The sequence below is a fragment of the Aspergillus novofumigatus genome (genome assembly GCF_002847465.1).
Source record: "Aspergillus novofumigatus IBT 16806 chromosome Unknown P174scaffold_3, whole genome shotgun sequence".
Taxonomy (NCBI): domain Eukaryota; kingdom Fungi; phylum Ascomycota; class Eurotiomycetes; order Eurotiales; family Aspergillaceae; genus Aspergillus; species Aspergillus novofumigatus.
The window spans coordinates 657,609-684,956 of record NW_020194276.1 but is presented as its reverse complement, the minus strand read 5'-3'; the positions used below and the strand labels follow the sequence as shown (position 1 = coordinate 684,956).

At 49.7% G+C, this 27,348-nt stretch overlaps 9 protein-coding genes across 9 annotated transcripts; 7 read left to right on the top strand and 2 right to left on the bottom strand.

Moving 5' to 3' along the window:
- Window positions 1–4,055: 4,055 nt before the first annotated feature.
- Window positions 4,056–5,201, top strand: P174DRAFT_429462 (uncharacterized protein; the record flags this gene model as incomplete). The annotated part of the gene is made up of 1 exon (XM_024825574.1): window positions 4,056–5,201. The coding sequence occupies one exon, from the start codon at window positions 4,056–4,058 to the stop codon at window positions 5,199–5,201; it is 1,146 nt and encodes a 381-aa protein (XP_024683624.1).
- Window positions 5,202–6,291: 1,090 nt separating this feature from the next.
- Window positions 6,292–6,625, top strand: P174DRAFT_458625 (uncharacterized protein; the record flags this gene model as incomplete). The annotated part of the gene is made up of 2 exons (XM_024829690.1): window positions 6,292–6,319; window positions 6,423–6,625. 2 exons carry the CDS (start codon window positions 6,292–6,294, stop codon window positions 6,623–6,625), a joined length of 231 nt encoding a protein of 76 aa, XP_024683623.1.
- Window positions 6,626–7,250: 625 nt separating this feature from the next.
- P174DRAFT_510893 (uncharacterized protein) lies at window positions 7,251–14,081 on the bottom strand. Its single transcript, XM_024831729.1, has 16 exons — window positions 14,002–14,081; window positions 13,270–13,948; window positions 13,123–13,206; window positions 12,951–13,074; window positions 12,750–12,903; window positions 11,381–12,725; window positions 10,800–10,903; window positions 10,468–10,630; window positions 10,239–10,409; window positions 9,490–10,171; window positions 8,632–9,434; window positions 8,473–8,577; window positions 8,299–8,417; window positions 8,166–8,245; window positions 7,950–8,109; window positions 7,251–7,898 (listed from the first exon to the last, which is right to left on the bottom strand). Coding segments are annotated over exons 1-16 (5,208 nt in total). The 5' UTR covers window positions 14,004–14,081; the 3' UTR covers window positions 7,251–7,465.
- A 162-nt stretch (window positions 14,082–14,243) lies between these two features.
- P174DRAFT_439698 (putative mitochondrial carrier protein) lies at window positions 14,244–15,493 on the top strand. Its single transcript, XM_024826873.1, has 4 exons — window positions 14,244–14,452; window positions 14,513–14,852; window positions 14,927–15,257; window positions 15,317–15,493. Exons 1-4 carry the CDS (start codon window positions 14,287–14,289, stop codon window positions 15,401–15,403), a joined length of 924 nt encoding a protein of 307 aa, XP_024683621.1. The 5' UTR covers window positions 14,244–14,286; the 3' UTR covers window positions 15,404–15,493.
- A 345-nt stretch (window positions 15,494–15,838) lies between these two features.
- Window positions 15,839–16,323, bottom strand: P174DRAFT_368921 (putative C2H2 finger domain protein; the record flags this gene model as incomplete). Its single annotated transcript, XM_024822255.1, has 3 exons — window positions 15,839–15,953; window positions 16,023–16,202; window positions 16,283–16,323. 3 exons carry the CDS (start codon window positions 16,321–16,323, stop codon window positions 15,839–15,841), a joined length of 336 nt encoding a protein of 111 aa, XP_024683620.1.
- Window positions 16,324–17,564: 1,241 nt separating this feature from the next.
- On the top strand, window positions 17,565–20,408 carry acoA (aconitate hydratase ACO1; the record flags this gene model as incomplete). Its single annotated transcript, XM_024824752.1, has 7 exons — window positions 17,565–17,600; window positions 17,721–17,738; window positions 17,852–17,929; window positions 18,009–18,028; window positions 18,137–19,244; window positions 19,295–20,080; window positions 20,142–20,408. The coding sequence occupies 7 exons, from the start codon at window positions 17,565–17,567 to the stop codon at window positions 20,406–20,408; spliced, it is 2,313 nt and encodes a 770-aa protein (XP_024683619.1).
- Window positions 20,409–21,316: 908 nt separating this feature from the next.
- P174DRAFT_439694 (putative metallo-beta-lactamase domain protein) lies at window positions 21,317–22,555 on the top strand. Its single transcript, XM_024826872.1, has 3 exons — window positions 21,317–21,381; window positions 21,476–21,907; window positions 21,988–22,555. The coding sequence occupies exons 2-3, from the start codon at window positions 21,532–21,534 to the stop codon at window positions 22,407–22,409; spliced, it is 798 nt and encodes a 265-aa protein (XP_024683618.1). The 5' UTR covers window positions 21,317–21,381; window positions 21,476–21,531; the 3' UTR covers window positions 22,410–22,555.
- A 1,312-nt stretch (window positions 22,556–23,867) lies between these two features.
- Window positions 23,868–25,688, top strand: P174DRAFT_366635 (glycosyltransferase family 20 protein; the record flags this gene model as incomplete). The annotated part of the gene is made up of 5 exons (XM_024822122.1): window positions 23,868–24,171; window positions 24,269–24,641; window positions 24,704–25,074; window positions 25,134–25,473; window positions 25,529–25,688. 5 exons carry the CDS (start codon window positions 23,868–23,870, stop codon window positions 25,686–25,688), a joined length of 1,548 nt encoding a protein of 515 aa, XP_024683617.1.
- Window positions 25,689–26,141: 453 nt separating this feature from the next.
- On the top strand, window positions 26,142–27,310 carry P174DRAFT_439691 (uS17 family ribosomal protein). The gene is made up of 3 exons (XM_024826871.1): window positions 26,142–26,466; window positions 26,496–26,608; window positions 26,632–27,310. Exons 1-3 carry the CDS (start codon window positions 26,412–26,414, stop codon window positions 27,067–27,069), a joined length of 606 nt encoding a protein of 201 aa, XP_024683616.1. The 5' UTR covers window positions 26,142–26,411; the 3' UTR covers window positions 27,070–27,310.
- Window positions 27,311–27,348: the final 38 nt, after the last annotated feature.

Genomic DNA, 27,348 nt, shown 5'->3' with positions numbered 1-27,348 from the left:
CAGCCGTATCATCGCAGCAACGGTTGTTGATGGTGATCCGGGATATTCAGTCTTGCTTGGTCGCCACTGGATGTCCTCGGTGGGGATGTTAGGAAATTATAAACACGGAACCTACACCATTGAGGGAGCAGATGGGACGAAGGAAGTTACTCGAACACAGCGAACCGCCGTCATTGAAGAGACGAAAGGAACTACCGTCCAGAGCCAAGTGGTGGGACAGGCAAAGCTCAAGACCAGACGACCTATTCCCTTTCCACGCCTACCTACCCCTCCTCCACGTCAATCCGACCATGATGACCCGAGTACAGATACAGAGGGTGAGAATGAACTATTCCGGGTCATTCGAGAAGCGATGGAGGAGGACCGTTATGAAGCGGATTCCTCAGATTATGAACAGGGAAACTAACTGCGGCACCTGCGCCGCCCTCCGCAGTGGCCGCAGGTCGACGGCAGACCGTGCAAAGAGGGCACCTTAACAGGATGATGGAGAATCACTGTCAAGGAACAACAGGAGATCAGCATATTTTAGGACCAACCATCGATTACCAGCAACCAGAGGAAACCCATGAAAACAAACTATGGAACACTATCAGAGCATCAGATAAGGCAGTAATTCCATCTACTCTTCATCAGTATCCCCTACATTACCAAACCCCTATATCCACGAGTACCGCACTCCGGAATATCGAAGATGAGATGGAAAATTTGGGATACCTTGGGTTCCCAACAACCTCGCGACCACAAGAGTTCAGACGGACCATGACTGAAGATCACAATGCCGCCCAGATCTGGATGAGAGAGAACACCCATCTGCTAGGACCGCTGGTTACGGAAAGCAAGTGGCCAGTAGTGGCAGATTTACTTTACACATGGAGAGATCTCTTTGTTGAGAAAATTACCGACATGCCAGCAACGAGGCTCGTTGAGCACCGAATTCCCACTTACCCATGGGCTACCCCACGAGCTGCAAAACTTCCACTCTACACTGAAGAGGAAAAGCAATGGCAGGTGGAGAATCTACCGAACATGGTTGATGCAGGCATCATCATTGAGTGTACATCCCCATGGAGTGCTCGTACCAAATTTCCCAGGAAATCTTCAGGCAAACTGCGTATGGTGCATAACTTCATGCCCATAAACGCGGCCACTATTAAGATGAATTATCCGCTACGGAGGCTCGAGCCAGTCATCGCAAATCTGTCAAGAAAACAATGGAAAGTCTTCTTCAAAGTCGACGCTGCTAATGGGTATTGGGCAGTGCCGTTGGCCGCTGAGCATTCATTCAAAACGGGTTTCAGTTCAATCCTAGGCCAGTTCTGTTATCTGCGCATGGGACAAGGGCTTACTGGAGCCCCGGGAACTTATTCCAAATTAAAGGATCTGGCAATGGGAGCAATCCCAGCGCCCTCTCCCGAGGCAGCACTTGCATCGTTACCGGATGTGGGCTTCGAGTACTTTATGGATGACGACGCCGGTGCGGCACAGAATATCGACGACATGGTCTCTTTCCTTCATCAACACTACCTTCCCCGACTTGCGTGGGCGGGCTTGACCCTCAATCCAGCCAAAAGCGCTTTCTTCACTGATGAAATCGAGATTCTAGGCCACCAATGTACCCAGGATGGACTCAGACCTTCCGTAGGCAAACTCGAAGCTTTACGGAACTGGCCAGAGCCCACAAATGAAGAGGAGTTGATGAGATTCATCTATTCGCTTCCATTTATGAAAGTATACATTCCGGGGAGAGCCGACTACACTGCCATCCTGAAGAAAGCCCTTAAATACACCGGGAAAGGCAAGACTAAGCGATTTGAGGCCTTTGAATGGACCAGCGAGCAACGGAAAGTGTTTCAGAAGCTGAAGGGATATCTCCTCGACGTGAAGCTCTCGGGAGGGGATCCCAAGCTACAATATCATTTAAGCACGGACGCCTCCAACAGGGGGTTGGGAGGAGTACTTTTCCAAATGGTAGGACATCCAGTGGGGACAAAAGCATCGCGGAAGACGCATCAAGATGAGACACCCGTCATGTACCTGTCATTTGCGCTTACGGACCCGGAGACCCGTTATACGACTACTGAAAAGGAGGTGCTGGCGGTCTTGCGGTGCCTAGAAGAAACAAGGTGGCTAGTATTGGGATCACAACACCCAGTTATCGTTTATACCGATCATATGGCAGTGAAATCCGTTTTAGGCGGACAGTCCGACGCGACAGGCCGACTGGCCAGGTGGCATTACAGATTACAGGAATACGATGTTGAATATATCCATGTTCCAGGTAAGCTCCAGGTCGTTGCGGACGGCCTTTCCCGGATTCCTCATTGGAAGGCTATGGCAACCGAGGAGGAAGAGTTCACCCTGCCTGCCTTCGTGAACCAGCAGAGACTCCATCCGCAGCAGTCTGAATCCCCATCATTGGACAACCCTGAAGGTACAGCATACCAGCCATATCTGCAGGATAGTTGGTATCGGGAGATAGTCGAGAAGCTCCTTGCTGGCCAAAGCAACAAAAGATTCAGTCTGGTTAACGTCGAAGGAAAGGACCTTTTGGTTTATCATGAGGCAGGGGGGAGTGGTCGCAGTGCATTCTACAGCACGAGCTCCCCACAATCTTTCATCACCTTCATGATGTACATGGACACTTCGCAGCCAGAATATCGTTGAGCAGAGCGATTGGAAAGTATTACTGGCCACGTCGGTATGAGACCTTAATCGACTACTGCCGCAGCTGTCCTCAGTGCCAGGTGGTAGGCCTCAAACCTCCAAGAGAAGCTCCGCAGGCAGTAATCTCCCTGGAACCCATGCAGCTGTTCGCAATGGACTTCATTGGCCCTTTTTCACCAGTGTCGAAGGAAGGAGCACGATACATCCTCGTCGGGGCGGATTATTTCTCCCGGTACATCTTTGCGCACACCACGACGGTTGCCACAGCACAAGTGTCTGTGCACTTCCTCAAGTATGACGTGGGAAAGCACTTTGGTCTACCGCAGTACCTCTATACCGACAATGGACGGCATTTCACTGGGGAGGAGTTCACCTCATATCTTGCCAAGAAAAGTGTTAAGCATATTACTGCCCCTGTCACGGCGCCATGGTCAGTTGGGTTCATAGAACGGATTGTCCGTATGATTGTGGGACAGTTACGGACGATTGTCTCCTTAGACTCGTCCCAGCTGTCTGATTGGGACACCCATTTGCCATCAGTCGTCCAAGCAATCAACACCCGCCATATTGAGGGTCATGGATTTTCGCCAGCTGAGATTCTCTTCGGGTTCTCCCCGAGACACGTCGGTGCACCAAGCTTGGAGAGTCGTATCGCTGCCGAAGGCACCACGATTGCTGTAGATATGGACCTACGACCCGCAGTCGAAGGGAAAGCTGCACGCGTACAAGAAGCCCGCGATTTGGTAAGGGCGGCAAGGGCGGTAACACCGCCACTCCCGTCGACCCGTCTTAGCGAAGGTGACTTAGTTCTGCTGTGGGACACCGTACTTGAGAAGGATAAGGGCCGAAAGCTAGATCCCCGGTGGAAAGGTCCGTTTCTGCTAAAGAAGCTATCACATCACAAGCGTTCAGCAATCTTGGAGGACCTCCTTACCAAGTTACGGGTCGGCCGATACCACGTCGACCACATAAAGCGTTTTGTTGCCAGATCCGACGATGCCATAGCAGAAGCAAAAGAAATACGACAGAGGCTCTTAGAGCGACAGCGGGAAGCTAAAAGAATCGCAAAGGAAGCGAAGAAGGTGAACCAGAACATGATTCTCATGGATTGTTGGGAAGAGGGGTATGGAAAGGGAGTCTGATCGACCTACGGCCTCGACATTACTCTGAGGCTTAGAGCATTCACTTTTGACATCTTTTGCAGGCATTCACTTGACGCGACGCCTGCTCTCCTACCCCACCCTTTCTCACCTTCACCTCATCTCTCTTCCTTACGCGTCACCTTCCTTATATCTCATGAGCCTCATATCCATGCTCTATCATTCTGTGCTTCATTATAGCATCTATTACTGCGTCAATTCATTACGAACCTCTTCTTTCAGCGGAGCAAGATGACTTCCAAGGGCAAGGATAGAGTGGAGGTTGCGACCGGCGAGGAAATTGAAGCAACCTCAACCGGAACAGACATCTCGCAGCTACTGACTACACCTGAACCATTTAACATGAACATCATCACGGATGTCGACTGGGAAATCGAACGACTGGAGACACTGGCGGCAGAATATGACTGGTTGAATACAAACCCCCGGTTCCTCACCCGATACGGAGTCCTGACCAGCCAGCGCGAGAGACTTGCGGGAAGGAGTACTGGATCTCATCACTCGACTACACAAATGGAAGATGAGTTCAGTGATACAACCTCCAAGCTTTCAGAGTCACCTCAGCAACAGCAGCAACCCGCATCCCGTAAAGGGAAACAACAGGTACCGAAGAAGCCTACGATGAGTTTGCACCCTAGTCCCGCTACCAGAAACCTTACTGAAGATGAAATCTTGCAAATTGCAACGCAGCCACCGACGTTCCGTAGCAAGTACTCACGCTACTGGAACTCGAATGGGAAGATCCGCCCCAAGTTTTTCAACGTCATTTTCTTGGAAAAGGATGGCGCCTTTGTCCTGCCAGAGCTGTACATCGCTTCGAATGTTGAAAGATGGCAGACAAGATATCACCAGTTCAAACATCCGGAACTCCTCAACCATCGTGGCTCACTGCGCCGGCGTGCTGTCAAGGCACGCGCAGACCAACGAGACCCGACAGGCCAATATGTTGCAAATGAAGTGGATGAGTTGAATAACAGCACACGCCAGCGGGTGGTCTCTGCAACCTTTTACCATGAGTCTCTCCTAGGAGCACAAACCAGAGCATTTCCGACCACATCCGCATCCCGAGTAGAGAGAGCGGAGGCTGAAGCAGTGAGACTCGCTGGCCTCATTCATGAATCAGACGCCTACTTCCGTGAGGAGGTCTTGAAGGTGGAGCGAAAGTTTAAGAAGGCTCTCAAACAGAAAGAATCAGAAGTCGACAGATTGCACCGCCGGATTGAAGTCCTAGAAAAGGAAAACAAACGGTTGAACAGTACTGTAATCCGGCAGAACAGGATTATCGACCGGCTGACTACGGATGAGGACTATTACAGCGCTATGTCTACCGCTCCGTCTACCGCTCATTCTTCTGCTTCGACTATCCCCACGATTTGAGTCAACTTTGGGTGTTCAAATTTTCTCGTCTGCGAACCACACTCGAAAATTGTAGTTTCTGGGATAGCTGTGACGGGTTAGAGTGCAAACAGTGCAAACCGGACTGCTAATCGTGACTGCCCCATTTCCCACTCCTGACGAAGTTATGAATTCCCCTGGAGGGCCCCCCCTTCTATCTGTACTTTATCATCAATCATCCATAATCGAGAATAATCGAATACTATCAGTTTCATCAGTTTTCACGGTGTGTGTGGCAGTACCCTGTTCTTTGCGCGTAGCCCGGGCAGCCGCGGGTTGAACTAAGTAGTAGTACCGAGTCAGTAGATAAATACTAGTACTGCTCTTGACTAGTGCGTCTACTATCGAGTATCGTATCTACTCCTCTCTCCTGTTGTTCACAAACTCCCCCTTTCCCTCTGCTTCCCTCAGATCGCATGCCATTCTCTTGTGTCTTTCCATCGAGTATTACAACTCTCTAGACTGCAGTAATACCCCCTCTTTTTCTTTTTCCTTTCATTGCCAATAGTTTATTTGATACATACTTCATTGTGGTTAGCGTGCACTCAACCACCAATTGTATTGCTTCCCACATTCTTTGCAGCTGCCATACTCCCGTCCAGTATACTGTCAACCAGCCATCGCTCTTTTCACACTAGACTATTGAGCCCACTATCATTCATAATATCCTTACTATCACATCGGCTCTTCTATTAATCAGATATCTACCTTCCGTCCTATCGGGTTGGCTATCTTGACGATTCGACATCTTTTATTGAAAGAGACTTTTCACGCCACGACCCTTTTAGCCTCTCTTCCCCAGGGTTCTTCTTCGACTCCGTCCTATCGCCGTCTTCCCCTCTTTTCCTCATCTTACTTTCTCTCTCAGCCTTCCCCTGAGAAGTACTGTCTTCACTCTCAATTGACTTCAACCTCTTTAATTTGATATATAAATCTACCTCTTTTTATTTATACATATATCTTGCGAACGGGGTCATCATAAACGAGGACCCGTCTTGAATTCGAGTACCGCATTTATCTCCGGTTCTTTGTGATTGATAACGACTCGGAGCCGAGTCCCTCTTGAGACACAATGGGTTTCATCGAGAAGTTGCAAGCAAGTAAGTTTATTCGAATCCTCGCTGCTGTCGAAGAACAATTCCATATCCCTCTGAACACAACCACGAATTCACCTTATTGTGTCTCCTAACATCCTATTCGCAGAGATCGAGCTCTACAGATTAGAGCAGCGCTACGCCCGTCGCAAGCACCGCAGCACATTCTCTGGCGTCCAATACGTCGACGGCGAATATGTCTACTCCAACGGCTCGAACTCGCCAACAGGAACTGTCTCCAAGCATTCAACTGGCAGTTACTGGAAGACCCCGACCTGGGGTGGTTCCGGTTCCGAGTCGCGATGGCGGTGATGAACCGATCTGACGCCGGTTTTTCTGTTCTTTTCCACTTCTTCCCATTTGCCCTTGTATATACTCGGCATTATGTTTGTGCGGAGGATATGATGACGTTTCCGATCACATATGAATGCTTGCTATTCGATTTTCTCGCGTTCTTCTATGGGGACAGACGGCCCGCCGCGAAGCGACATAGAAGACATGCGCCCTTACTTCCTTCCCAATCGCGATCTGTGATCATTTTAGATCCAAGTCAAATGGACTTGGTCACCCTTGCTGAATGACCTGACTTGATACCGATTACCACATGGCCCACCAACCATCTCTGCATGATCTTCTTTTCCCTTTCCTCTTTTGGAGGGTTGACTTGAAAGACGTGACACTTCCGCGCTCTATACTTTCTTCTTCATTTTCGATATTTGGATTTTCTATCCTCCTTTTCTACTTTGTTATATGTGAGTGCATGCGAAATTAGCGAGTCGTCGCAATGACTTATAGGGAATGGATTTTCTGCCGTGGCGAGCGCTGGACAACTGTGCATAGGATTCAAACTCCAATATTTTGAGTCAAATCACCCTAGAGCTGTGGACAACCCTACTTGCTGTTTCACAAATACTGCAGTAAAAGAACAAGTAAACTGAAGTAATCTCATCTGTATGGATATCACTGTGGGTATAGATATAGTGTGGCTGTCGTACCACGTCGCCCTAGGTCAACGACATTCCACGTAACAAACACGCGACACTTGGGTACGCGCGAAAGAAAAGAGGCAGACAGCCGGAAACTTCTGAAGCGAAAATGGCATCGTCATGTTTTAGCACTCCAGAGCTTGTGCGCTGACAACGCTAGTTTCTCTCAACGCTTGGACCTTCTGCTCCCAATACCTAAACGACTGAGATTAGGAAGCCCCGACTTATTCCTCTGCGTACCACTAAGGAGAGAGCCACGGTTAGGCGTGCCAGAGTCTCCGGGGCTATTGCGCCCACCCGAGCCACCCATGTCCGGTCTGCCGCCTCGAGGCGAGTCCGGGAGCCCACGCTCCTTGCCCCTGTCGGCTGTTGCAGCGGCAGACAGGGCGGCCGTGAGGGAGGGGTTTCGTAGTCCTGCGGTGCTGCCGTCCTGGTCGAACTGCCGTTGAGAAGCACGTTGCGCGCGGCGGGCTTTCTCCTGGACGGTCTTGAACTTATCGAGGAGTTCGACCCACCGGATGGTGTTTTCCTCGCGGTTTTTCAATCGACTGCCAGTGCCGCGTTCGTAGCCTGATGATGAGGATGAAACCATGCTCGTACTGGTTCTTTGTCAGCTCAGGTTCCTTGCAAAAGGTAAAATTTTTCCTTACAGTCGAGGGCCGGTATGCAGGAGGCCAATATTGCTGACGCTATTTAGACGATTCTTCAACGCAGCAAATGCGCTGCTTTGAGGGAGGAGCATGAGAACTCCGTAGAGACACTTGTACAGATACGGGTATTTTTCTGGTTCGAGTAGCTGGAGACGAAGATCTGCTGTACCTTAGTCTCGGAATTCGAGGGGTCATATAGGTAGGAGGGAAACTAACAGGTAAAGACAGGCGACTCCAGGAGCTGGACCAGTTTATCAATTTGGATCAACATATTCACAGTCATCTCAAGCTCAGCACTGGTCCTACGTTAGTCACCATCGGAGATGGGGAAAGGGACCGGTGAACGTACAAGACCTGAAGAAGGTTATAAGCCTGCTCATAAGCCTGCGCAAGCAGACAGAGAGAGAATGTAGAAACAGCATTGTGGCACCATGACCGGAACAGAGCGACAAAGAACATTTGACCCTCCTTTCAAGATATATCAGTAACTGCTTGCAGCGGTCGACTCAAAAGGCTCTCCTACCTTGGAGTCAAGATTCCTTAGCCTCTTTCTGAGATCTGATAGCTCAGGTGCAGTAATCAGGTTATTATTCAGATTCTGTACCATGATACTTGCAAACTCGATATCCTAGACACCATACCAGTCAGCACTTGAAAGCTCTGCATACCTGAGGATACTAACTTCTTCTTTCTCGAGGCAGTCTGCTAGAGTCCGATAGATGCGCTCTGGGCTTAAATTCATGCAGAGTTGCCGAATGATCAGGTTGCCTCGGACTTCCAACAGATGTCTGTCGGTTGAAAAGAGCTGAAGCAAATTGACCATGAAAGATGTAAAGTAGCTATCATCGCTGTTTCTCGAGATCTGTGAAAGAAGCTGGAGGTCCTTTGTGACAACAGCTTCCGCAGGGTCTGACAGCGTCTTCAGAAGTGCAGGGAATGTCCCATCGTTGAATGCGACCACTTTCTTTGGCGCCCTCCGATGCAACATAATCAACCAAGACAGGGCAGCCACCCTTGTGGCTTCGTTCTCATTCAGGAACTGCAAAGTCAGCGAGTTGACGGCTGCGGCATAATCCAGATCCGCTGGAGGAATTGGCGTAGATATCACACTGCTACGAGGTGTCTGTTCATTGGGGAGCTCTTGTTGAGAGGCTTGCTTTTTCGACTCACTCTGGGACGTTTCGACAGATTGACGACCACTTGGTGTCGATGCTCTTCTCTCCACAAGCTCTTTGCTTGCGGTGGATATTGGTCTGGAAGGGGGACCCTGTCGTGTTTCCTCGGCGCTATCCTCAGACAGGGAGACGATATACTCAAGCAATGATGTGTTGACGCGGTTTGCGGCCTGCCGCACTTGGTCTGAACCACTAGACATTGCTGGGAGAACCTGTGTCAAGAGACGCGGGACGAAAGGGAGGATATCTTCAGGGCTAATCTCGAAGAAGCTGTCAATCCAGCGTAATGCAGTTAACTGCATCTCCTCATCTAACTCAGTGTTTAGTTTGCGACTACGGCATAATGCACCACTCAGTTTGCTTACCAAACGAGGTATCGACAAACCCCACAAGGATGTCCAGAATCTTGGGATAGTCAATGTGAACATCTTGCCCTGGGATCCAGTCTCCGTCAGCTTGTAAGTCATTTTCCTCGAGGTCAGACTCAGGCTCCGAGTCCTCGATAGCATTTTCACTGCGCTCAGTGTCCACAGCCACTGTGTGGTCAGTAGTAGTGCTGACACTATCACTCGCGGCCGACTGTCTGTTGTCACTCCCTTGCTCTCTGCGACTCTCTTCTATGCCTTTCTTGAGGCGTGCAATCCTCTTGATTTCAGACAAAAACCTGTCGAGAAGAGTCTGGGTGGTGACATTGACGTCTCTGTTCGGATCACCAAGGAACTCAATTAATCCGCCCAAGAATTCGGGCAGATATGACACAAGCTCCAGGTCGGGAATGGTGTCCAGTAAGGTCAACCATGACACCAAGAAAGTGCGTGTGGATGGACTGATGACGTGTATCCGTTCCTTCAGCAAGGGTATGAACTTGGCCAACGAAAACGCAGTGGGCAGCTCGACCTCTTCCTGCGCATCGGGATCTGCCGTATGCTTCTCTGATAATTGCAAGACCGAAATGTAGGAGGCAGCAGATTCCGACACAATGTCCTTGACAAGTCGATCGAGAAGCTCCGCACCGTTTTTGACAGATAGCTCGGAATCGGAAGCTAACTGAAGTCGATTTTAGATCATACAATATTACACAAGAAAATGAAGAAAATAGCTGGGAAAGACTTACTTTGCTCAGAGCGTCAAATATCTCATTGAAAAAAAGAAGCACCTCCCCTTTTGCGACTTTCGCAATGTTGTACATGCTCTCGCATGCGTAGTATCGGACTCGGGCATCTTGGTCGGAAAAGCAAGCAAGAACCGGTGGCACGATCTCTTTTAAATATGGCGCAACGCCCTCCTGATTCAGTCCAGTCTCAGCACCAGTGGTATCACTGCAACCTATCCAACAGACTCACGGATCCAAGCGCTATTGAAGCTGCAGCTAACCCGATCAAACCTCCATTTCTCGCATGCGGCTGATGTACGGCGTAGGCGTAGTCATGACAAAGCTGGTCGACAATCTTCTGAATCTCTTCATGATCTCCTCGGAAAACGGCATTGCGAACGACTTTCTCGAGCCTGAATATGGTTAATCAGTATCCTGTCGGTCGAAGAGTTTCCCGGACCAGGATCGGGAAACCGTACTCTAGAGCTCCCTGTTTTCTGCGATCATAGAGCTTGTCATTCAGCAGGCGCTGAATCGAATGATCCATAGCTCAAATAAACATAGATTTGATGAGTTCTCGACCCTCGATTTTCTGTTAAATAGTGCTCATGGTGGAGGGACGATTTCTGGCTAGACTTGGCGGTGAATCGGGGACTCGAGCTCAACGACCTGTAGCTATGAAAAAACTATCAATACCAGGCTGCACCCTTTGCACGGTCAGAACCAAATAGGGCCGCGAGACTGCTAAGTCAGCTGCTTACGCGCGCCTGGCCGTTGCGATAGCAATGTGGGGAGCACTCTCAGCGTAGATGCGTTGGCAGCGTTGATGGGGATATCTTAGTGGACTTGAAGTGACGTAGTTGTCAACCATCAACGACAGGCCTTAGCGCCGACCATCGATACTCGAGCCTTGCGGTACCACAAATCCTTAACGTACAGTCTCTCAACGTACGACATATATGCATACGGGGAAAATGTATTCGGCTATATCTCCGTCCTATCACCTATGGTGTTCTAAGTTGCGTTGAGTACCTAATCGCTCTAACCGCGAGGACCATAACAAGGCATCAAAGTGACCCCCAAAACTCCAAAAACTAACATGAAAGCGTAAATGCTCCGAGCGAGAATCATCGAGAGCCTTAATGACTAATATATTGGAAGACGGCGGACACATCTTTTTCTCCAGTCTCCTGGCGTATCAGTAGATCTTGGATCTTACTGAGCTGGCCGTTCTCGCCATCATTCACAAAATGATTCCAGGAACTGGTGTCACCGTACAACATGGCTGGAGCTTTAATGTACTGCGTTCCATCCGGTCTGCATCGCTTACATTTGAATGTGTCATGAGTGTCACTTCGCGTTTCTGGCTTGAACTGGAACAGCTCGCGGAGGGACTCCAGCGAGAAATGTCGCTCAACGTCTTCTGCGGAATCCACGACGCATGACGAGAGTGATTGCTTGTGGGATTGACGTTGGAAGATCTTTTCCTCGATCGACCCAGTTGCAATGAAACGATAGACAAAACAGTCTTTCTTTTGTCCGTCACGCCAAACTCGAGCCAAGGCCTGCTGGTCTGCAGCGGGATTCCAATCTGGATCGAACAACACAAGGCGGTTTGCGCCGATCAGATTCAATCCACAGCCGCCCGCCTTGCTGCTTAGAAGGAACACAAATTCCTCACCGTCTGGATTATTGAATTTGTCGACGAGCTTTTGCCGCTTATTAATGTTCATAGTACCGTCCAGCCTCAACGAGCCATAGCCTCTCGATCGGCAGAGTTTCTCGAACAAGTCGAGAGTTTGGGTGTAATTGCTGATGAGGACAATCTTGTCATTGGTATCCTGACGGATACGAGCAAGCATACGATCGAGAACCATCATCTTTCCAGAGTACCATGATTTGATATCTCTATCTCGCCCTCTAGCTTCAGGTGGAACATAATCCTCCGGAAACGTATGTTCGCAACCGGGAAGATCTCTCGTGAGATCAAGTAAATCCGGATGATTGCATAGCTTTTTCAATATCCCAATGGCCTTGAGTGGTTGACTTCCCTTTCCCCTAAGTAAACTCTTGATCTCGGGGCTCTGAATGAAATGGTTGTAGAGATCAAGCTGAAACTGGGAAAGGTTGCAGAAGACAACATGCTCGTATTTGACTGGTAGGTACTTCGACAGAATATCGTTCGTCCGCCGAATGATGAATTTGTTCACAATACCGGACAGCTCTGCCAATCGCTCGTCGCCTTTCTTCCGATCTTCCTCTGTGCCCGCGGCATCTCGTCCTTTTAGAATAGGTATTTCGAATCTCTTTCGGAACTCGTTTTGCGAGCCCAGCAGATTTGGGTTGGCAAAATGAAGTAACGCGAAATACTCCGAGAGATCATTCTGAATGGGGGTACCCGACAAAATCACACGACGAGTCACATTCAGACTGTTCAAAGCAGTCCACGTTAAACTGTCTTTATTCTTGAGTCGATGGCCTTCATCGCACAAAAGAAGCCCAATTGGACTGTCTTTTAATGCATCGACATACATTCGAAGAGTTTCATAAGAAACTATGAGAACAGGCCTGACCACGGCCCGCCCGGATGCGATTGCCCATTGCTTTATTTGGGAGGTGAGCTCCGCCTTCGAGGCTTTGCCGTCTATCGCGAACGGCGTTATTGCATCCTTTCCCAGCCATTTCACTGCCTATGTTAGTACAATCGAATGATGCAAAGGGCTAGTGGCTTACCAAGTTCGTTGGCCCAGTTTCCAACCAGACTGGACGGACAAGCAATAATACATTTTTGAATTGTCGTCTTTCCTGCTTCCGGTGATTGCTTCAGAAGCGTCCACATGAGGGAAATGCATTGAAGCTGTCAATGTTAGGTTTGATCAATATCTCGAAAGAAGTTGCGGCATACAGTCTTTCCCAATCCCATACCATCGGCCATAATGCAACCATTCGCATTTTTATCTATCATACCGGTTGTACAGCGATAAAGGAACTTGCGGAGAGGACAGGTCAGTTCCTGGATTCGTGTTCGCGTGGATGTAGAGAGAATCATTACCTTTACACCTTCCACTTGATGTGGCCTCAGAACTTTCGCCAGTCTGGGATCTATGACCACTGGGACCTTAGGACGAGATTCAACCTTCTTCTTCAGCCCGAGTATATCTGCTAGGCTCTTGTGCATCAACGGCTCATCTAGCTTGGCTTTGGTTTCCTCCGTGCCCTTGTCTTCAGGCTTCGATTCCGGAGGCTCATCAATATCGTCGACGGTCGGATCATATAAGACTATGGCAAATTCTCCACTGGGATCGTGTAGTGGTTTCACAACAAAGGTGGCACCTTGCCTCATTCCCAAAGTGGGAGCTGGTCTCGAAGGATTATATTCATCAGAGGACTTGTTGATCAAAGGGATCCGAAATCTTTGCTTAAACGTGGTTTCTTTGTCTTTGACCTTAAAGACCGGGAATTTATTGGCATCTCTTGTCGCAAGAGCAAGACGTTCTTCGTTGGTCCATGGCTTGACGCTGTTGTCCTCCACCTCTCCATCTGCTCCCGCATAGTTGACTTTCCTTCGTTTTCTCGCAGGCTTATCTGAAGTTCGGGTAGGGGTGGCAGACCCGGGACATTTGAAAGGCTTTGAAAGACGGTCTATCGAGTTGGATGATACGCTTCTCTGTAGTGGCTTGGATAACGGGGTGTTTCCACCTTCGGTTCCTACAGCTGGTTGCGGGCGATACCTATTTCTGTCAATTCAGCTCATTGGAACGTAAAGAGCCTAGGATGTACTCACATTGATAGCTTCTCCTATAGGAGGATAGCTTCACAAGTAGCTGGTTGGATTGCCTTGTCGCTACCTGTGGTCATCAATCCAGGCTGAGAGATACGATGATTGCCACTCGACGCGTTGTCCCCAATACTTGGCGCGTCTCCGCTGTTGCCTGAACACCAAAGTACCACGCAATCACGTGCGGATATTGTTAGCCGACCCCGCCATTAGCCATGGTAGGAATAATACCGAAGGCAAACGATGTAGGTAGCCATTGCTCAGGCTCTCGACCTTGGGAAATTGTTCTCAATGTCGTCGGACTTTTGGGCGGGATACCTCAGTGGGGCTATTGGAATCATAATCGGCAACCCTCTAGATGTTGTCAAGGTTCGATTACAAGCTGGCGGGGTTAATGCAGCTGGATCAACAAGCCGGAATGTAGGCTCCTTTGAGAATGTGAGCTCCCTTGTGCGAGGTTGGTTGGCCCTCTCACGATGCAGAACCTGACATAAACACTGACATGGGTACTCTGCAGGTGCTGCTGCTCCCATACTGGGATATGGAGCACTTAATGCGCTGCTATTTGTCGCCTACAATCGTTCATTGATGTTCATGGATGATTCGGTAAAGGATCCCACCAACCCTTTTGGCGTTTCGCTCTACAAAATCTGGCTTGCTGGTGCTGCTGGCGGAGTGGCCAGCTGGACAGTCTCATCTCCCACAGAGTTCATCAAATGCCGAGCGCAACTTGACACTCGCCCTGGGGTCTCTTCGTGGACTGTCGCCAAGGACATCTTTCGGACCCGAGGATTGACGGGTCTCTACTTCGGAGGAGTGATTACTTGCGCCAGAGACTCGATTGGCTACGGATTTTAGTATGCACAATGCTTTCCCCGGGCCTTTCCCCGCCAGTTCTTGTCGGATGTTTATTTACATATACCACCCACAGTTTCTGGTCTTATGAGTACTGCAAACGTCTTATGGCCTCCGAAAATGACAACGCGCATGAGATTGCTTTGAAAGTACTTCTCTGCGGAGGCATTGCTGGAGTGACCACATGGGCTTCTGTCTACCCGCTGGACATGATTAAGACGAGACTGCAAGCGCAGACAATCACAACAGCTCCCGAGTCCCGCCCACTGATACCTATACAGAGCAAGCCCCAGACATTGAATTCTTACCAGATTGCCAAAGCCGCGTATCAATCCGAAGGGTTGAAAGCCTTCTACCGAGGCCTGGGGATTTGTAGCTTGAGAGCTTTCATAGTAAACGCTATCCAGGTATGTGATCTCAGCAGCGCCATCACCATGGAATAGCATTTGCTAATCATGCGCAACAGTGGGCAACATACGAATGGCTCATGAAATATCTAAACAGCTCCTGCGATCAGACACAGAGCTGTGTTGCTGGAGTTATGCAAGTATAGAGCAGAGGGGACATTTATTATGTTTAAGATCAACCTCTAGACTATACCACTGTATCTGGTATTTATTGCAGCTAGTAAATAATTTTCATACGTACTAAGACCCAAATAAATGTGGGCCGATGCTAGTAGAGGGCCGAAAACCGGCGGTTTGAAGGTCACCGCAAACCGGAATTGGGCTGGCTCGGCTTTGGGATCGCCTATAACTGGCGAAATTCGGAATATGTGGTTTCATGTGCGGCTCAGACCCAGCTGGTTGCTGATTGGACGAAGGAGCTTCACTGATGCCTTCAAAGCAAACGACAATAAGGTAACCTGAAGGTGTAATTCAGTCGTGCAGAGTTTGTCGCCGAGTTTGCTCTTGGACAGAGGATCGAGGATAGTGTATCTATCGAGGGTTGTCCTTTTGTTGAGGATGACCGTTAGGCTATAGGCTGTCTAGTCCTCCATGTCAACGACCGTTTCCTGTTGTCGCAATCCATTGTCGGTACCCAGACCGACAGCAGCCTCTGCGATTTTCTGTGAATGAGGTTCCTCGCGCAGCAACCGCAACCTGTTCAAACACCCCTGGGTCAGATGTGATCGGTCCAAGAAGAAGTTCGCAATGTTTATGATCACCGACCTTCTCTTGTGGTTTTTGCCCTTGGTATGGGCGACCAGGTTGTATTCGCTCTCAAACCATTTCGAACATTCGACGCAATAATGCTTTCCTAGGCCTGGAAGATCCTCCGCGTCCTTGGTGGCTTTGTACTGCGTAAGGTGCTTGGGAGAGTCAATGTCCGCTCGGACTTGATCGTAGTCCCTGCAGAGACGAGTGATGTTAGAGCTATCGGATCTTCAAGTGTACCAACGGCGCGATGAGTGTATCCCTGTATATCGTACCTTGTTCTGCGCTTTGTCTTAATCTTTCTCACAGCTCCCATCTTGAATATCTGTAGACTTAGTGTAGTATGGACACTATTCACCAAATAGACACAAAATTGTTATCACCGATATACGGAACGATGCAAAAGTTTTAGGTCTTTGGAAGCGGGTCACCTTGTCTCGAAATTTCCGCCTCTGTCCATAAAGAGGGATTTTCTCAAAGTGCTCGCTTGTGATTGGTGTGCGTTCTCCTGGGCTTGGCACCGGCCCGCGGGATGCCCCTTCGGTAGGCCTCGGCTCAGACTCGGCTTAAACTGCATACCCCCATACAGTCATTACACCATCTTTCCACGTTCTGTAATTTATGACGTTTTCATTCTTTTCGGCATGTTGCTCCGTCCTAGGCTCCCTAGCATCATCCAGTTGCGATTCAGGTAAAGTAATGATCGTAGACCCATAAACAGCCGCTTTCTGAGGTGTCCCTGTGGACACCTGTCAAGCTCGTTGCCCTTGATGAATAGGAAACAAGTCCTCTGTACTATTCTTCAACATGGAGAGGACCATGTAATCATTTTGACCTAGATGAGTTGTAAGGTAGGATCACGGAATTCAGGCTTCTTCTACAATCGAAGCCAGTGGACCACTGCCGAGTTACCTCAGTACAGAATCAGAGTGACGATAGATAATCGTTGCCACATGATTGGCCCACCGCTATTTCCCTCTCACATGCCCCAGAGTGGAAGCACGGGCATCAGGCCGCTTAGGTGTAAACCCATTACATCAACCCATACCGTTTTCTGTAATGAAGTTGAACATGGGGGTGCTAGGTACTCCTTAGGCTGGCAGCAACATTGAAGGCCATTAATGATGGCGCTTTTCAAAGACTCCTAATGAGTCTGTGGATCAATTTCTCGAGACCTCTGGTCTTCAGACCAAGAGAATTTCTCCAATTGTAATCAAGATCGCTAGTGTATGGTGAGCTTTAATAGAATAATGGAGGAGGCGGGCTTCCAGCCATTTTTCCTTGTCTCCGGTCGCAAGCATGGCGCCGATTGTACCGAAAGCGTACGGCCGTACTGTCACGAGCGGTTACGGGTCCTCTTCTCCGGTTCATCAAGAATTCTTCCCACACCAAGCTTCCTTTTTATCTGCTCCATCTCCCTTTGATCCCTAACTCCTCTCTTCTACTTACTTTCCCACTCCACTCCATTCTTTACTGAAGCTGGCTGTTGTTGCTGCTTGGATTGGCTCTCGTTGGATGTATTGCGGCATTGTCCAACTCACATAGAGAGCTTCCATAATGATCTCCACAAGGCTTGCGCGCGCCGGTGCGCTGGTAAGTGAACTCTAGCTCCTAGCTCATCCTTCAAGCACCTGCATTCATGTGCGATGCATTGAAGGATGGGTCGAAGCAGCAAAATATGAATTATCCAGAAGCTGACATGATACGTCACAGGCCCCCAAGTCCCGACTTGTAAGAATCCCATGATCTCACCTCGCCGAGCTGTTCTCCAGCGAGCAACTCGGAAGCCGTGGCTATGGCTACTTGACCAGCAGCACAGGTGTACTGACTGATCTTTTGTGCAGTTCCTCGGGACCCGGGCCTTCGCTACCGTCGGTGACTCCCCTCTCGACAAGAAGGTCGAGATGGCCAACACTGAGAAGGTGAGTGGTCTTGTTCAGCTAGTCCAGCGTTACTGTGTTAGCTCGTTACGGGAACAGGATCCGCTAACGTATCCGCCAGGGTAACTACATCAACTACAAGTATGCTATAAACGCCCTTTGCACTCATCCCAAAACAATCCGCTCATACGCAGAATCTGGAAATCAGCATTAATTACTCAGTTACTAACATGTTCATTAACTTTTCAGGAAGATGTCTGAGAACCTGGATATTGTCCGTCGTCGCTTGCAGCGTCCTCTCACATACGCCGAGAAGGTTCTGTACTCTCACCTTGACGACCCTCACGGACAGGAGATTGAGCGTGGCAAGTCCTACCTGAAGCTCCGGCCCGACCGTGTCGCTTGCCAGGATGCCACCGCTCAGATGGCCATTCTGCAGTTCATGTCTGCTGGCATGCCCTCTGTCGCTACTCCTACTACCGTCCACTGTGACCACTTGATCGAGGCCCAGGTTGGAGGTGACAAGGATCTTGCTCGTGCCAACGAGATCAACAAGGAAGTTTATGATTTCCTGGCTAGTGCCACCGCCAAGTACAACATTGGTTTCTGGAAGCCCGGTTCCGGTATCATTCACCAGATTGTCCTGGAGAACTACGCTTTCCCTGGTGGTCTGATGATCGGTACCGACTCTCACACCCCCAACGCTGGTGGTCTTGCTATGGCTGCTATTGGTGTCGGTGGTGCTGATGCTGTCGATGTCATGGCTGGTCTTCCCTGGGAGTTGAAGGCTCCCAAGGTCATCGGTGTCAAGCTTACCGGTGAGATGTCCGGCTGGACCACTCCCAAGGATATCATTCTGAAGGTTGCCGGCCTCCTTACCGTCAAGGGTGGTACTGGTGCTATCATTGAGTACCACGGACCTGGTGTTACCTCTCTGTCTTGCACTGGTATGGGTACCATCTGTAACATGGGTGCTGAGATTGGTGCTACCACTTCCATGTTCCCCTTCAACGACCGCATGTACGATTACCTGAAGGCCACCAAGCGTCAGCACATTGGTGACTTCTCCCGCGAATACGCCAAGGAGCTGCGCGAGGACGAGGGCGCCGAGTACGACCAGCTGATCGAGATCAACCTCTCTGAGCTTGAGCCTCACATCAACGGTCCCTTCACTCCTGATCTTGCTACCCCCATTTCTAAGTTCAAGGAGGCTGTCGAGACCAACAAGTGGCCTGAGGAGCTCAAGGTTGGTTTGATCGGTTCTTGCACCAACTCCTCTTATGAGGACATGTCCCGTGCCGCCTCGATCGCTCGTGACGCTCTCAACCACGGTCTGAAGGCCAAGTCCCTCTTCACTGTTACCCCGGTTCCGAGCAGATTCGCGCCACTATTGAGCGTGATGGCCAGCTCCAGACTCTCGAGGAGTTCGGTGGTGTCATCCTCGCCAACGCCTGCGGTCCTTGCATCGGTCAGTGGGACCGCAAGGACGTCAAGAAGGGCGAGCCTAACTCCATCATTTCCTCCTACAACCGTAACTTCACTGGCCGTAACGACGCCAACCCTGCTACCCACGCCTTCGTTGCTTCTCCCGACCTTGTCGTCGCCATGACCGTTGCCGGTACCCTCAAGTTCAACCCCCTCACTGACAAGCTGAAGGACAAGGACGGCAATGAGTTCCTGCTCCAGCCTCCTACTGGAGAGGGTCTCCCCGCCAAGGGCTACGACCCCGGCCGTGACACCTACCAGGCTCCTCCCGCCGACCGCGCCTCCGTCAACGTTGCTGTCTCCCCCACCAGTGACCGTTTGCAGCTCCTTGCTGGATTCGAGGCCTGGGATGGCAAGGACGCCAACGGCATCCCTATCCTCATCAAGTGCCAGGGCAAGACCACCACCGATCACATCTCCATGGCTGGCCCATGGTTGAAGTACCGTGGCCACCTTGACAACATCTCCAACAACATGCTGATCGGTGCTGTCAACGCTGAGAACGGCAAGGCCAACTCTGTCAAGAACAAGTTCACTGGCGAGTACGATGCTGTCCCTGCTACCGCTCGTGACTACAAGGCTCGTGGTGTTAAGTGGGTTGTCATTGGCGACTGGAACTACGGTGAGGGAAGCTCCCGTGAGCACGCCGCTCTGGAGCCCAGACACCTTGGTGGTCTCGCCATTATCACCCGCAGCTTTGCCCGTATCGTAAGTCTTTCTGGTTCGTCACTTTGCATTCTGCGCAATAATACTAACTCTCTTTCCACAGCACGAAACCAACCTGAAGAAGCAGGGTATGCTTCCTCTCACTTTCGCTGACCCCGCCGATTATGACAAGATCAACCCTGAGGACACCGTCGACCTCCTTTGCACTCAGCTCGAGGTTGGCAAGCCCATGACTCTCCGTGTTCACCCCAAGGATGGCAGCGCTCCCTTCGACATCTCCCTGAACCACACCTTCAACGAGTCTCAGATCGAGTGGTTCAAGGATGGCTCTGCCCTGAACACCATGGCCCGCAAGTCCGGTACCAATTAAATTAGTTGCGACAGTCCGCTTGAAGGCTGAACCCTCCGCATACGATGTCGAAGGTTTGTAAATTATGTCTTGAGTGTTCCTAGCGATCACTGGGAACATCTTTTTGAGCTTCTGAGTTTAGTGTATGTATCCTGCACTTGACTCGAGTTTGCAATGTTTGGAGAGTGGACAGCGGCCTTTGGGCCTGCTTTTCACGGTTCATGAAAAACGGTGTTCTGAAAATTCTAACGATTTGTGTTTCTTCGTTACCACGGAAGTTTTCCTTGTTGTTTTCTACCATCCCGAATTTGGGTGGGCTCTATGGATATAGGCTTCCGTTTTCTTTTTTGCACACAGCCATTGTATGTTAGGGATCGCATGCATACCAAAGTCATTTCGTTTTATGTTCAAGGCTAGATCATTGTGATTCATATCTTCTAGTAGCGGTTTGGCCTGTCTGGTTAAGTCATAACACGTGAAAAGGCGAGGCTGCTTCCCATGTGCCAAGTCCCTGGAGTTTGCAAATGCCTCCAATGTGTTATGATCTTCGAGCTGGAGCAACTGGAAGCTATACAAACAATACACAGAAACCAACAGAACTTCACTAGCGTACCTAACGACAGTTTAGCACCCCGCAATGAAACAACCTCGGCTACTAAGGGACCGCTCTCTCCATACTCGGGCTTGAGCAAAGTGAACCTACCTAAATTCAGAAATGGCGATTAACAAGTTGTAGACCGCAGAGCATTATAGTTGCGTCTGATTTTGTATGGATATCCTCTGGCTATTCCTGAAGACTCGACGGTTGATCCGATAGAAAGAAACAGTTTGTAAGCGGCTTTTGTGAAACGCAACAACTTCGCAGGCAAACTCCGCATATATCAACCACCATTAACATCTGTTCCTAAACCATGGCTACACAACTTGTCCCGCTCTCAGAAGTGGAAAGGCTAAGTGCTTCAGTAGTCCGGATACTGGGGGAAATCCAGGGAAGGCGAGTGCATTCTTGGCTTTTAAGCTTTTTGCGCAGGAGCAGATAATACAAATCAATGACCCGGTTCGAAGCTAACATGCGATCGATCTTATAGTTCACTCTGCAAGGTGAGTGGCTTACACAAGAGTCCTAAAACGAATCAGGCGCCTCATGCTGGATATCATAGGGACGAATACATATCTAATCGGACGGGGCCAACAGCGGATACTCATCGACACCGGCGAGGGCAAACCGTCGTGGGCAAATCATCTTAAAGGTGTGCTAGCAAGGGAGAATGCGACAGTCCACAAAGCACTCCTGACACACTGGCACCACGATCATGTCAATGGGGTTCCCGATCTTCTCAAGATTTGTCCGCAAGCGACGGTTTACAAGCACCAACCAGATGAAGGTCAGCTTGATATTGAAGATGGCCAAGTCTTCAGCGTTGAAGGCGCTACATTGAAGGCGTACCATACTCCAGGGCATACCGTGGACCATATGATGTTCGTTCTTGAAGAGGAGGACGCCATTATCACTGGTGATAGTGAGTCTTACTCTCCGCTAGGTAGTTGTTCTATGTGGTCACTGTTGCGGCTGACCTTTTCCTTTACTTTTTCTTTTTAGACGTGCTGGGTCATGGGACAGCAGTATTTGAAGATCTCCCAGTGTATCTGTCCAGCCTGCAGAGAATGCAGAATCGGGTCTCAGGCCGCGGATATCCAGGCCACGGTGCAGTGATAGAGAATGCAACTACGAAGATCACCGAGTACATCAACCATCGGCAGCAGCGTGAGGAAGAAGTAATTCGGGTATTGCGGTATGGAAAACTTGACGTCCGGGATAATGAACCTTCTCCAGAACGCAAGGCTTCATGGACCCCCCTCGAACTAGTCAAGGTTATCTATCGGAATGTTCCCGAAAGTCTTCACTTGCCTGCTTCACATGGTGTCTTGCTGGTGCTGATGAAATTGGAGGCCGAGGGAAAGGTGGCCCATAACACAGAGACGGGGAAATGGAGCATAGACAATGGAAAGTCTGCATTGTGAATCACACACTACTGCCTGGCAGCGGATGCTTGATTTCAAATCCGTCTCATAACCTTCCTGTATGCGCGATTATTATCGTGAGATATATGTATGTAATATGGTATCTAGTAGTAGCTTAAGGTGACAGACAATGCTCTAACCAGTGAAAGTGCTTCCGGTCAGATTCCAAGATCTACTGAGTATGCAAGAATTTCAAGAAGAGGTTAGATTAATGTTGTAACAGCAGCCAGGCCATGTGAACCTAAAGTATGAGATTGGACTCCCAAAACGCCACCAGTTGGGCGCCTACTTCACTATATAAATATCGCTGATAGTAAACATGCAGGAGTTATGATTACGGCGCCAGCCCGTCATCAAGCCACGAGTACGAGACGACTGGTGGTTGACCCATGAAAGAAAGCTATCAAAGGATGCGACATAGGACCGGAAAAAAATGGACTGTAGGCGGGATTCGTTTCTTTCTTTGGTAAAGGAAACCTGATGCTGTTATCTTTTTTTCCTTGGAAGTGTTGGCATCATCGACGGCTTCTTCCTTGACTGGTCGGGAAGTCCAAGGCGACACTCACTTTCCTTAGGCTGGGCACATTGCCACAAACCTTAGGTTACAACAATAGTATACTGTAAGTTTACCGCTGATACTGGCTCTGCAAGTGCCCAAATTGACAGACCTGGAGACCTGCAGTAGTATGGGTTTACCGAGCAGCAATTTTTATTGTTACCTGTCACTTATCTTAGACTGAACTGGTTTTAACCGGTTACCCCTCCATCTGAATCTCACTGCCTATTGTTGTTATTAATATCACTACACTATTCGTATCAAACCATACACATGTATTGAGGGGAATCAAACCAAGTATTTTTATGTGTCTCTCCCTCCCGGTCTCAACAAGCTGGCCCTGATATCATATATCCCATCCGAATCTCGCAGTCGATGAGCTCGCTATTGAAGAGCAGGCCGCTTTCTTGCCCCCCATCAGTCTTTTTGCCCAAATCTGGGTCCGTTGGTCCGCGCGTTTTGGCTGTTTGCTGGGCTCTGAGGTCACTCTTCCCCGCCAACCTCCAGCTTGTTTCTTCCTCCTGTCTGAAGACAGCAACGTCAACGAATTCTTCGTTCAAGGAGTGAGCGAGCTGTTCAGGATCAAAGCTACAACCAGAGAGGACTACATTTATACAGCATTGGCGACCGATATTGTTGTCCCCTGGCGCTGTTATCGGCGCCCTTCATTCCCCTCACTGTCGGATTGCTCTAAAGATCGTCCCCACCTTATTCTCGGCATACTCCTACGCTCCGTTCAACGTCACCGGTCTTGACTTGCCTTACTTCTCTTTAGCGTCGCGTTCTGTTTCTAAAAAGGTTTCCGATTGGAATAAACTTCATTTACACTCTGTCGCCGGTCCGATCAGATATTCCCGACTGTACCTGTTCTGATATCCCGCAGCCACATACCCTGATACGCTATGCCGTCACTCGAGAACTCCACCCAAAACGAGGCGAGACTGCTTCTCGTCTCCAATCGGCTTCCCATTACTATAAAGCGCTCGGAGGATGGCAAGTATGACTTCTCCATGTCCTCCGGCGGGCTGGTCAGCGGTCTTAGCGGCCTGTCCAAGTCTACGACCTTCCAATGGTACGGCTGGCCCGGGTTGGAGGTTCCCGAAGAGGAAATCCCTGTTGTCAAACAACGTCTAAAGGACGAATATGGAGCGATCCCGGTATTCATTGATGATGAACTCGCGGATCGGCACTACAATGGATTCTCCAGTTAGTTCACTGTCTCACACATTGTTGAAGCAGGCGAATTGTACGCTTTTGCAGTGCGCAATCAGAATGGATCGCTGACAGCGTCTGTGTCGTCTAGATTCTATCCTGTGGCCACTTTTCCATTACCATCCAGGTGAAATTACCTTCGACGAATCAGCCTGGGAGGCATACAAGGAAGCGAACCGCCTTTTTGCCAAAGCCGTTGCGAAAGAAGTTCAAGATGGAGACCTGATCTGGGTCCATGATTATCACCTCATGCTCCTTCCTGAAATGCTTCGCGAGGAGATTGGAGATAGCAAGGAAAACGTCAAGATCGGATTCTTCCTCCATACTCCCTTCCCTAGCAGCGAAATCTACAGGATCCTGCCCGTCCGTAACGAGCTGTTGCTTGGTGTGCTCCACTGCGATCTCATTGGGTTCCACACATATGACTATACGAGACATTTCTTGAGCGCATGCTCGCGATTACTGTATGCTTAAGGCCGCCTTTGATGTTGATTGACACTTGAAGCCAGCTAACATATACCTTCAGGGGCTTGGCAACCACTCCTAATGGAATAGAGTTCCAGGGCAAGGTCATCGCTTGCGGTGCTTTCCCAATTGGCATTGACCCCGAGAAGTTTCAGGAAGGTCTCAAAAAGGAAAAGGTCCAGAAACGGATCGCACAGCTTGAGCAGAAATTCCAGGGCGTGAAACTCATGGTGGGTGTTGATCGCCTTGATTATATTAAGGGAGTTCCCCAGAAGCTGCATGCTCTCGAAGTCTTCCTTAGCGATCATCCGGAATGGGTGGGCAAAGTCGTACTGGTACAAGTCGCGGTGCCTAGTAGACAAGATGTTGAGGAGTATCAAAATTTGAGAGCAGTCGTGAACGAATTGGTTGGGCGGATTAACGGTAAATTCGGTGGGTGCTCAGCAGCCGTCATTTTATCTTGGACATCAATATCTGACTGGCGGATTTAGGAACGGTTGAATTCATGCCCATTCATTTCCTGCACAAGTCAGTCAACTTCGACGAGCTGATTGCTCTGTATGCCGTTTCCGATGCCTGCATCGTCTCGTCGACTCGAGATGGCATGAACTTGGTGGCATACGAGTATATAGCGTCTCAACAAAAACGACATGGTGTGCTTGTTCTGTCAGAGTTCGCTGGCGCGGCCCAGAGTCTCAACGGCAGTATAATCATCAATCCGTGGAACACGGAAGAGCTAGCCGGTGCTTACCAAGAGGCTGTCACCATGAGTGATGAGCAGAGAGCCCTCAACTTCTCTAAACTGGACAAGTATGTCAATAAATATACAAGGTAGGTAACCCGTTATCCGTTGCTGACCGGCGTAACCTGAGCTGACGACATCAAGCGCTTTTTGGGGCCAATCCTTTGTCACCGAGTTGAACAGAATATCTGCGCACTCAGCTGGAAAATTCCAATCGCGAAAGGCCAAGCTGTCTGAAAGTGCTGAGGCTGAAAAGCCTATGAATGGTTCTGGAGAGTCGGACGAATCTCAAAAAACACAATGAAATCGTCATTTCTTGCTTAGGGAATGAAGAGCTGGGATCGCTTGATGGGATGAGGAAGATTCCCCGCCGGTTTACGAGTTAGGCGCGGACATAATTCTGTCTCTACTATGCTTTGTGTTCATGATAACAGACTCTTTGGAACGGAAAACTACCAAGAAAATGATCACGAATAGATTCCTATGCGCGGGTAGGCATGACAGGAGGGAGGTTTTGGCGTCTTGTATATTAAGCACTCCCGTTAGGTGTTTTTGTTTATCTTATGGGCCTCTTCATTCATCAGATTCGAATTTTCGATATATGACTTTATTCTATTTTATTTCGGGCTATCAAATTGACTTTGATCTCAACTCACATCACTCTTTTGCCTAAAGTCTTGTAGATGTTGACTTGCGACTGAACTTGACAAACAGTGCAAACACCAATGGAGAAATTCTTGGGCGACTCCGCCGTCCGCGGACTTCCAACTCGGACATCACGATCCATATAGGGCAATTCTGTCAATACCCAAGTGCTCATTGCATTTTTCGCACCTAATTGATATACTGGGGACTATACTCTGTCCCCTCCCGGTCCCACGAGGCCACGACTTTTCGCTCTTCGAACGACCGCATCTCCGAAGAAGTCAAAACTCTACATCTTCGAACTGCCGAACGGACATCGCCCCCAATTCAACAACCGAACACGGTCGTTTGAGGTCTCGGAGAGATCGATATTTTCACAAAAATGCCCCCCAGCAATATCATACGGGCAATGCAGCCCCTCCGATCCTGCATCCCCGGTCAACCATCACCACCGCCTCAACCCAAGCTTCCTTCCTCCAGTCGACACGGTTAGGCAACATCGTCAGCCGCGCCGCTTCAACCACAGCCCCAGTCGCCAAACACCAACAGACAGCCCCCGAACTCACGCCCTCGCCGACCGTCGCACCCCCTCCCTCCGCAAGTACCCCTACACCCTCAAGACCGGCACTGTCGTCTCCGTTGGCCGCATGGACCGCACCGTCCGCGTCAGCCACTCCCGTACAACCTGGGACCCGTACCTCCGCAAGACCTACCCCAAGATCACGCACTACCTCGTCGCCGACCCCCGCAATTCTCTCCGCGAGGGCGATGTCATCGAGTTCTCGTCCGGGTTCCCGAAGAGTCGCAATGTGCGGCATGTCGTTGAGCGGATTGTGGCGCCGTTTGGGAGTGCGATTGAGGATCGTCCGCCTGTTATGACGCGCGAGGAGCGCGATGCTGTGCGTGCTGAGAAGAGGGCTGCTAAGTGGCAGCGGCGGGAGGCGAGGAGGTCGGAGGGTGGTGAGGTGCAGGGTGTGAAGGAGCATATTGGACGGATCAGAGCACTGATTTATGAGAGGGTCGGTGAGCTCAGTGCGTGAAGGGGAGGGTTTTTGGGGTCTTCGGAATCGGTATCTGTATGAGGGATATGAGAGTCTCCCTCCTGTATAGGGATTGCGAGATAAAGTGTACTATACTCTGAACATTCATGCTCTTTTACTGTTCTTTTGGAGAATTGGCTCGTCGAAGTACAAGGCGAAATAGCGAGGAATTCGTTCAGATCTGCCATCATCCTCGGTTGCTTACTTTGCCAGCTGAAACTGGCTCTGAAGTGATAACTGTTCCATTTACCTTCAGACAGTGCACTACTACTGGAAGAC

Excerpts from the sequence above, each read along its gene's own strand:
- P174DRAFT_439698 (XM_024826873.1), top strand. The coding sequence starts at position 14,287 with ATGTCGTCGGACTTTTGGGCGGGATACCTCAGTGGGGCTATTGGAATC. Across the intron at positions 14,853-14,926 it reads TCGATTGGCTACGGATTTTA|TTTCTGGTCTTATGAGTACT; the intron begins GTATGCACAATG and ends TACCACCCACAG. Across the intron at positions 15,258-15,316 it reads TCATAGTAAACGCTATCCAG|TGGGCAACATACGAATGGCT; the intron begins GTATGTGATCTC and ends CATGCGCAACAG.
- P174DRAFT_510893 (XM_024831729.1), bottom strand. Across the intron at positions 13,207-13,269 it reads ATCAAGTGGAAGGTGTAAAG|TTCCTTTATCGCTGTACAAC; the intron begins GTAATGATTCTC and ends CCTCTCCGCAAG. Across the intron at positions 12,904-12,950 it reads AAACTGGGCCAACGAACTTG|TGAAATGGCTGGGAAAGGAT; the intron begins GTAAGCCACTAG and ends TAACATAGGCAG.
- P174DRAFT_439694 (XM_024826872.1), top strand. The coding sequence starts at position 21,532 with ATGCTGGATATCATAGGGACGAATACATATCTAATCGGACGGGGCCAA. Across the intron at positions 21,908-21,987 it reads CGCCATTATCACTGGTGATA|ACGTGCTGGGTCATGGGACA; the intron begins GTGAGTCTTACT and ends TTTTCTTTTTAG.
- P174DRAFT_439691 (XM_024826871.1), top strand. The coding sequence starts at position 26,412 with ATGCCCCCCAGCAATATCATACGGGCAATGCAGCCCCTCCGATCCTGC. Across the intron at positions 26,467-26,495 it reads CCTCCGATCCTGCATCCCCG|CTTCCTTCCTCCAGTCGACA; the intron begins GTCAACCATCAC and ends CCTCAACCCAAG.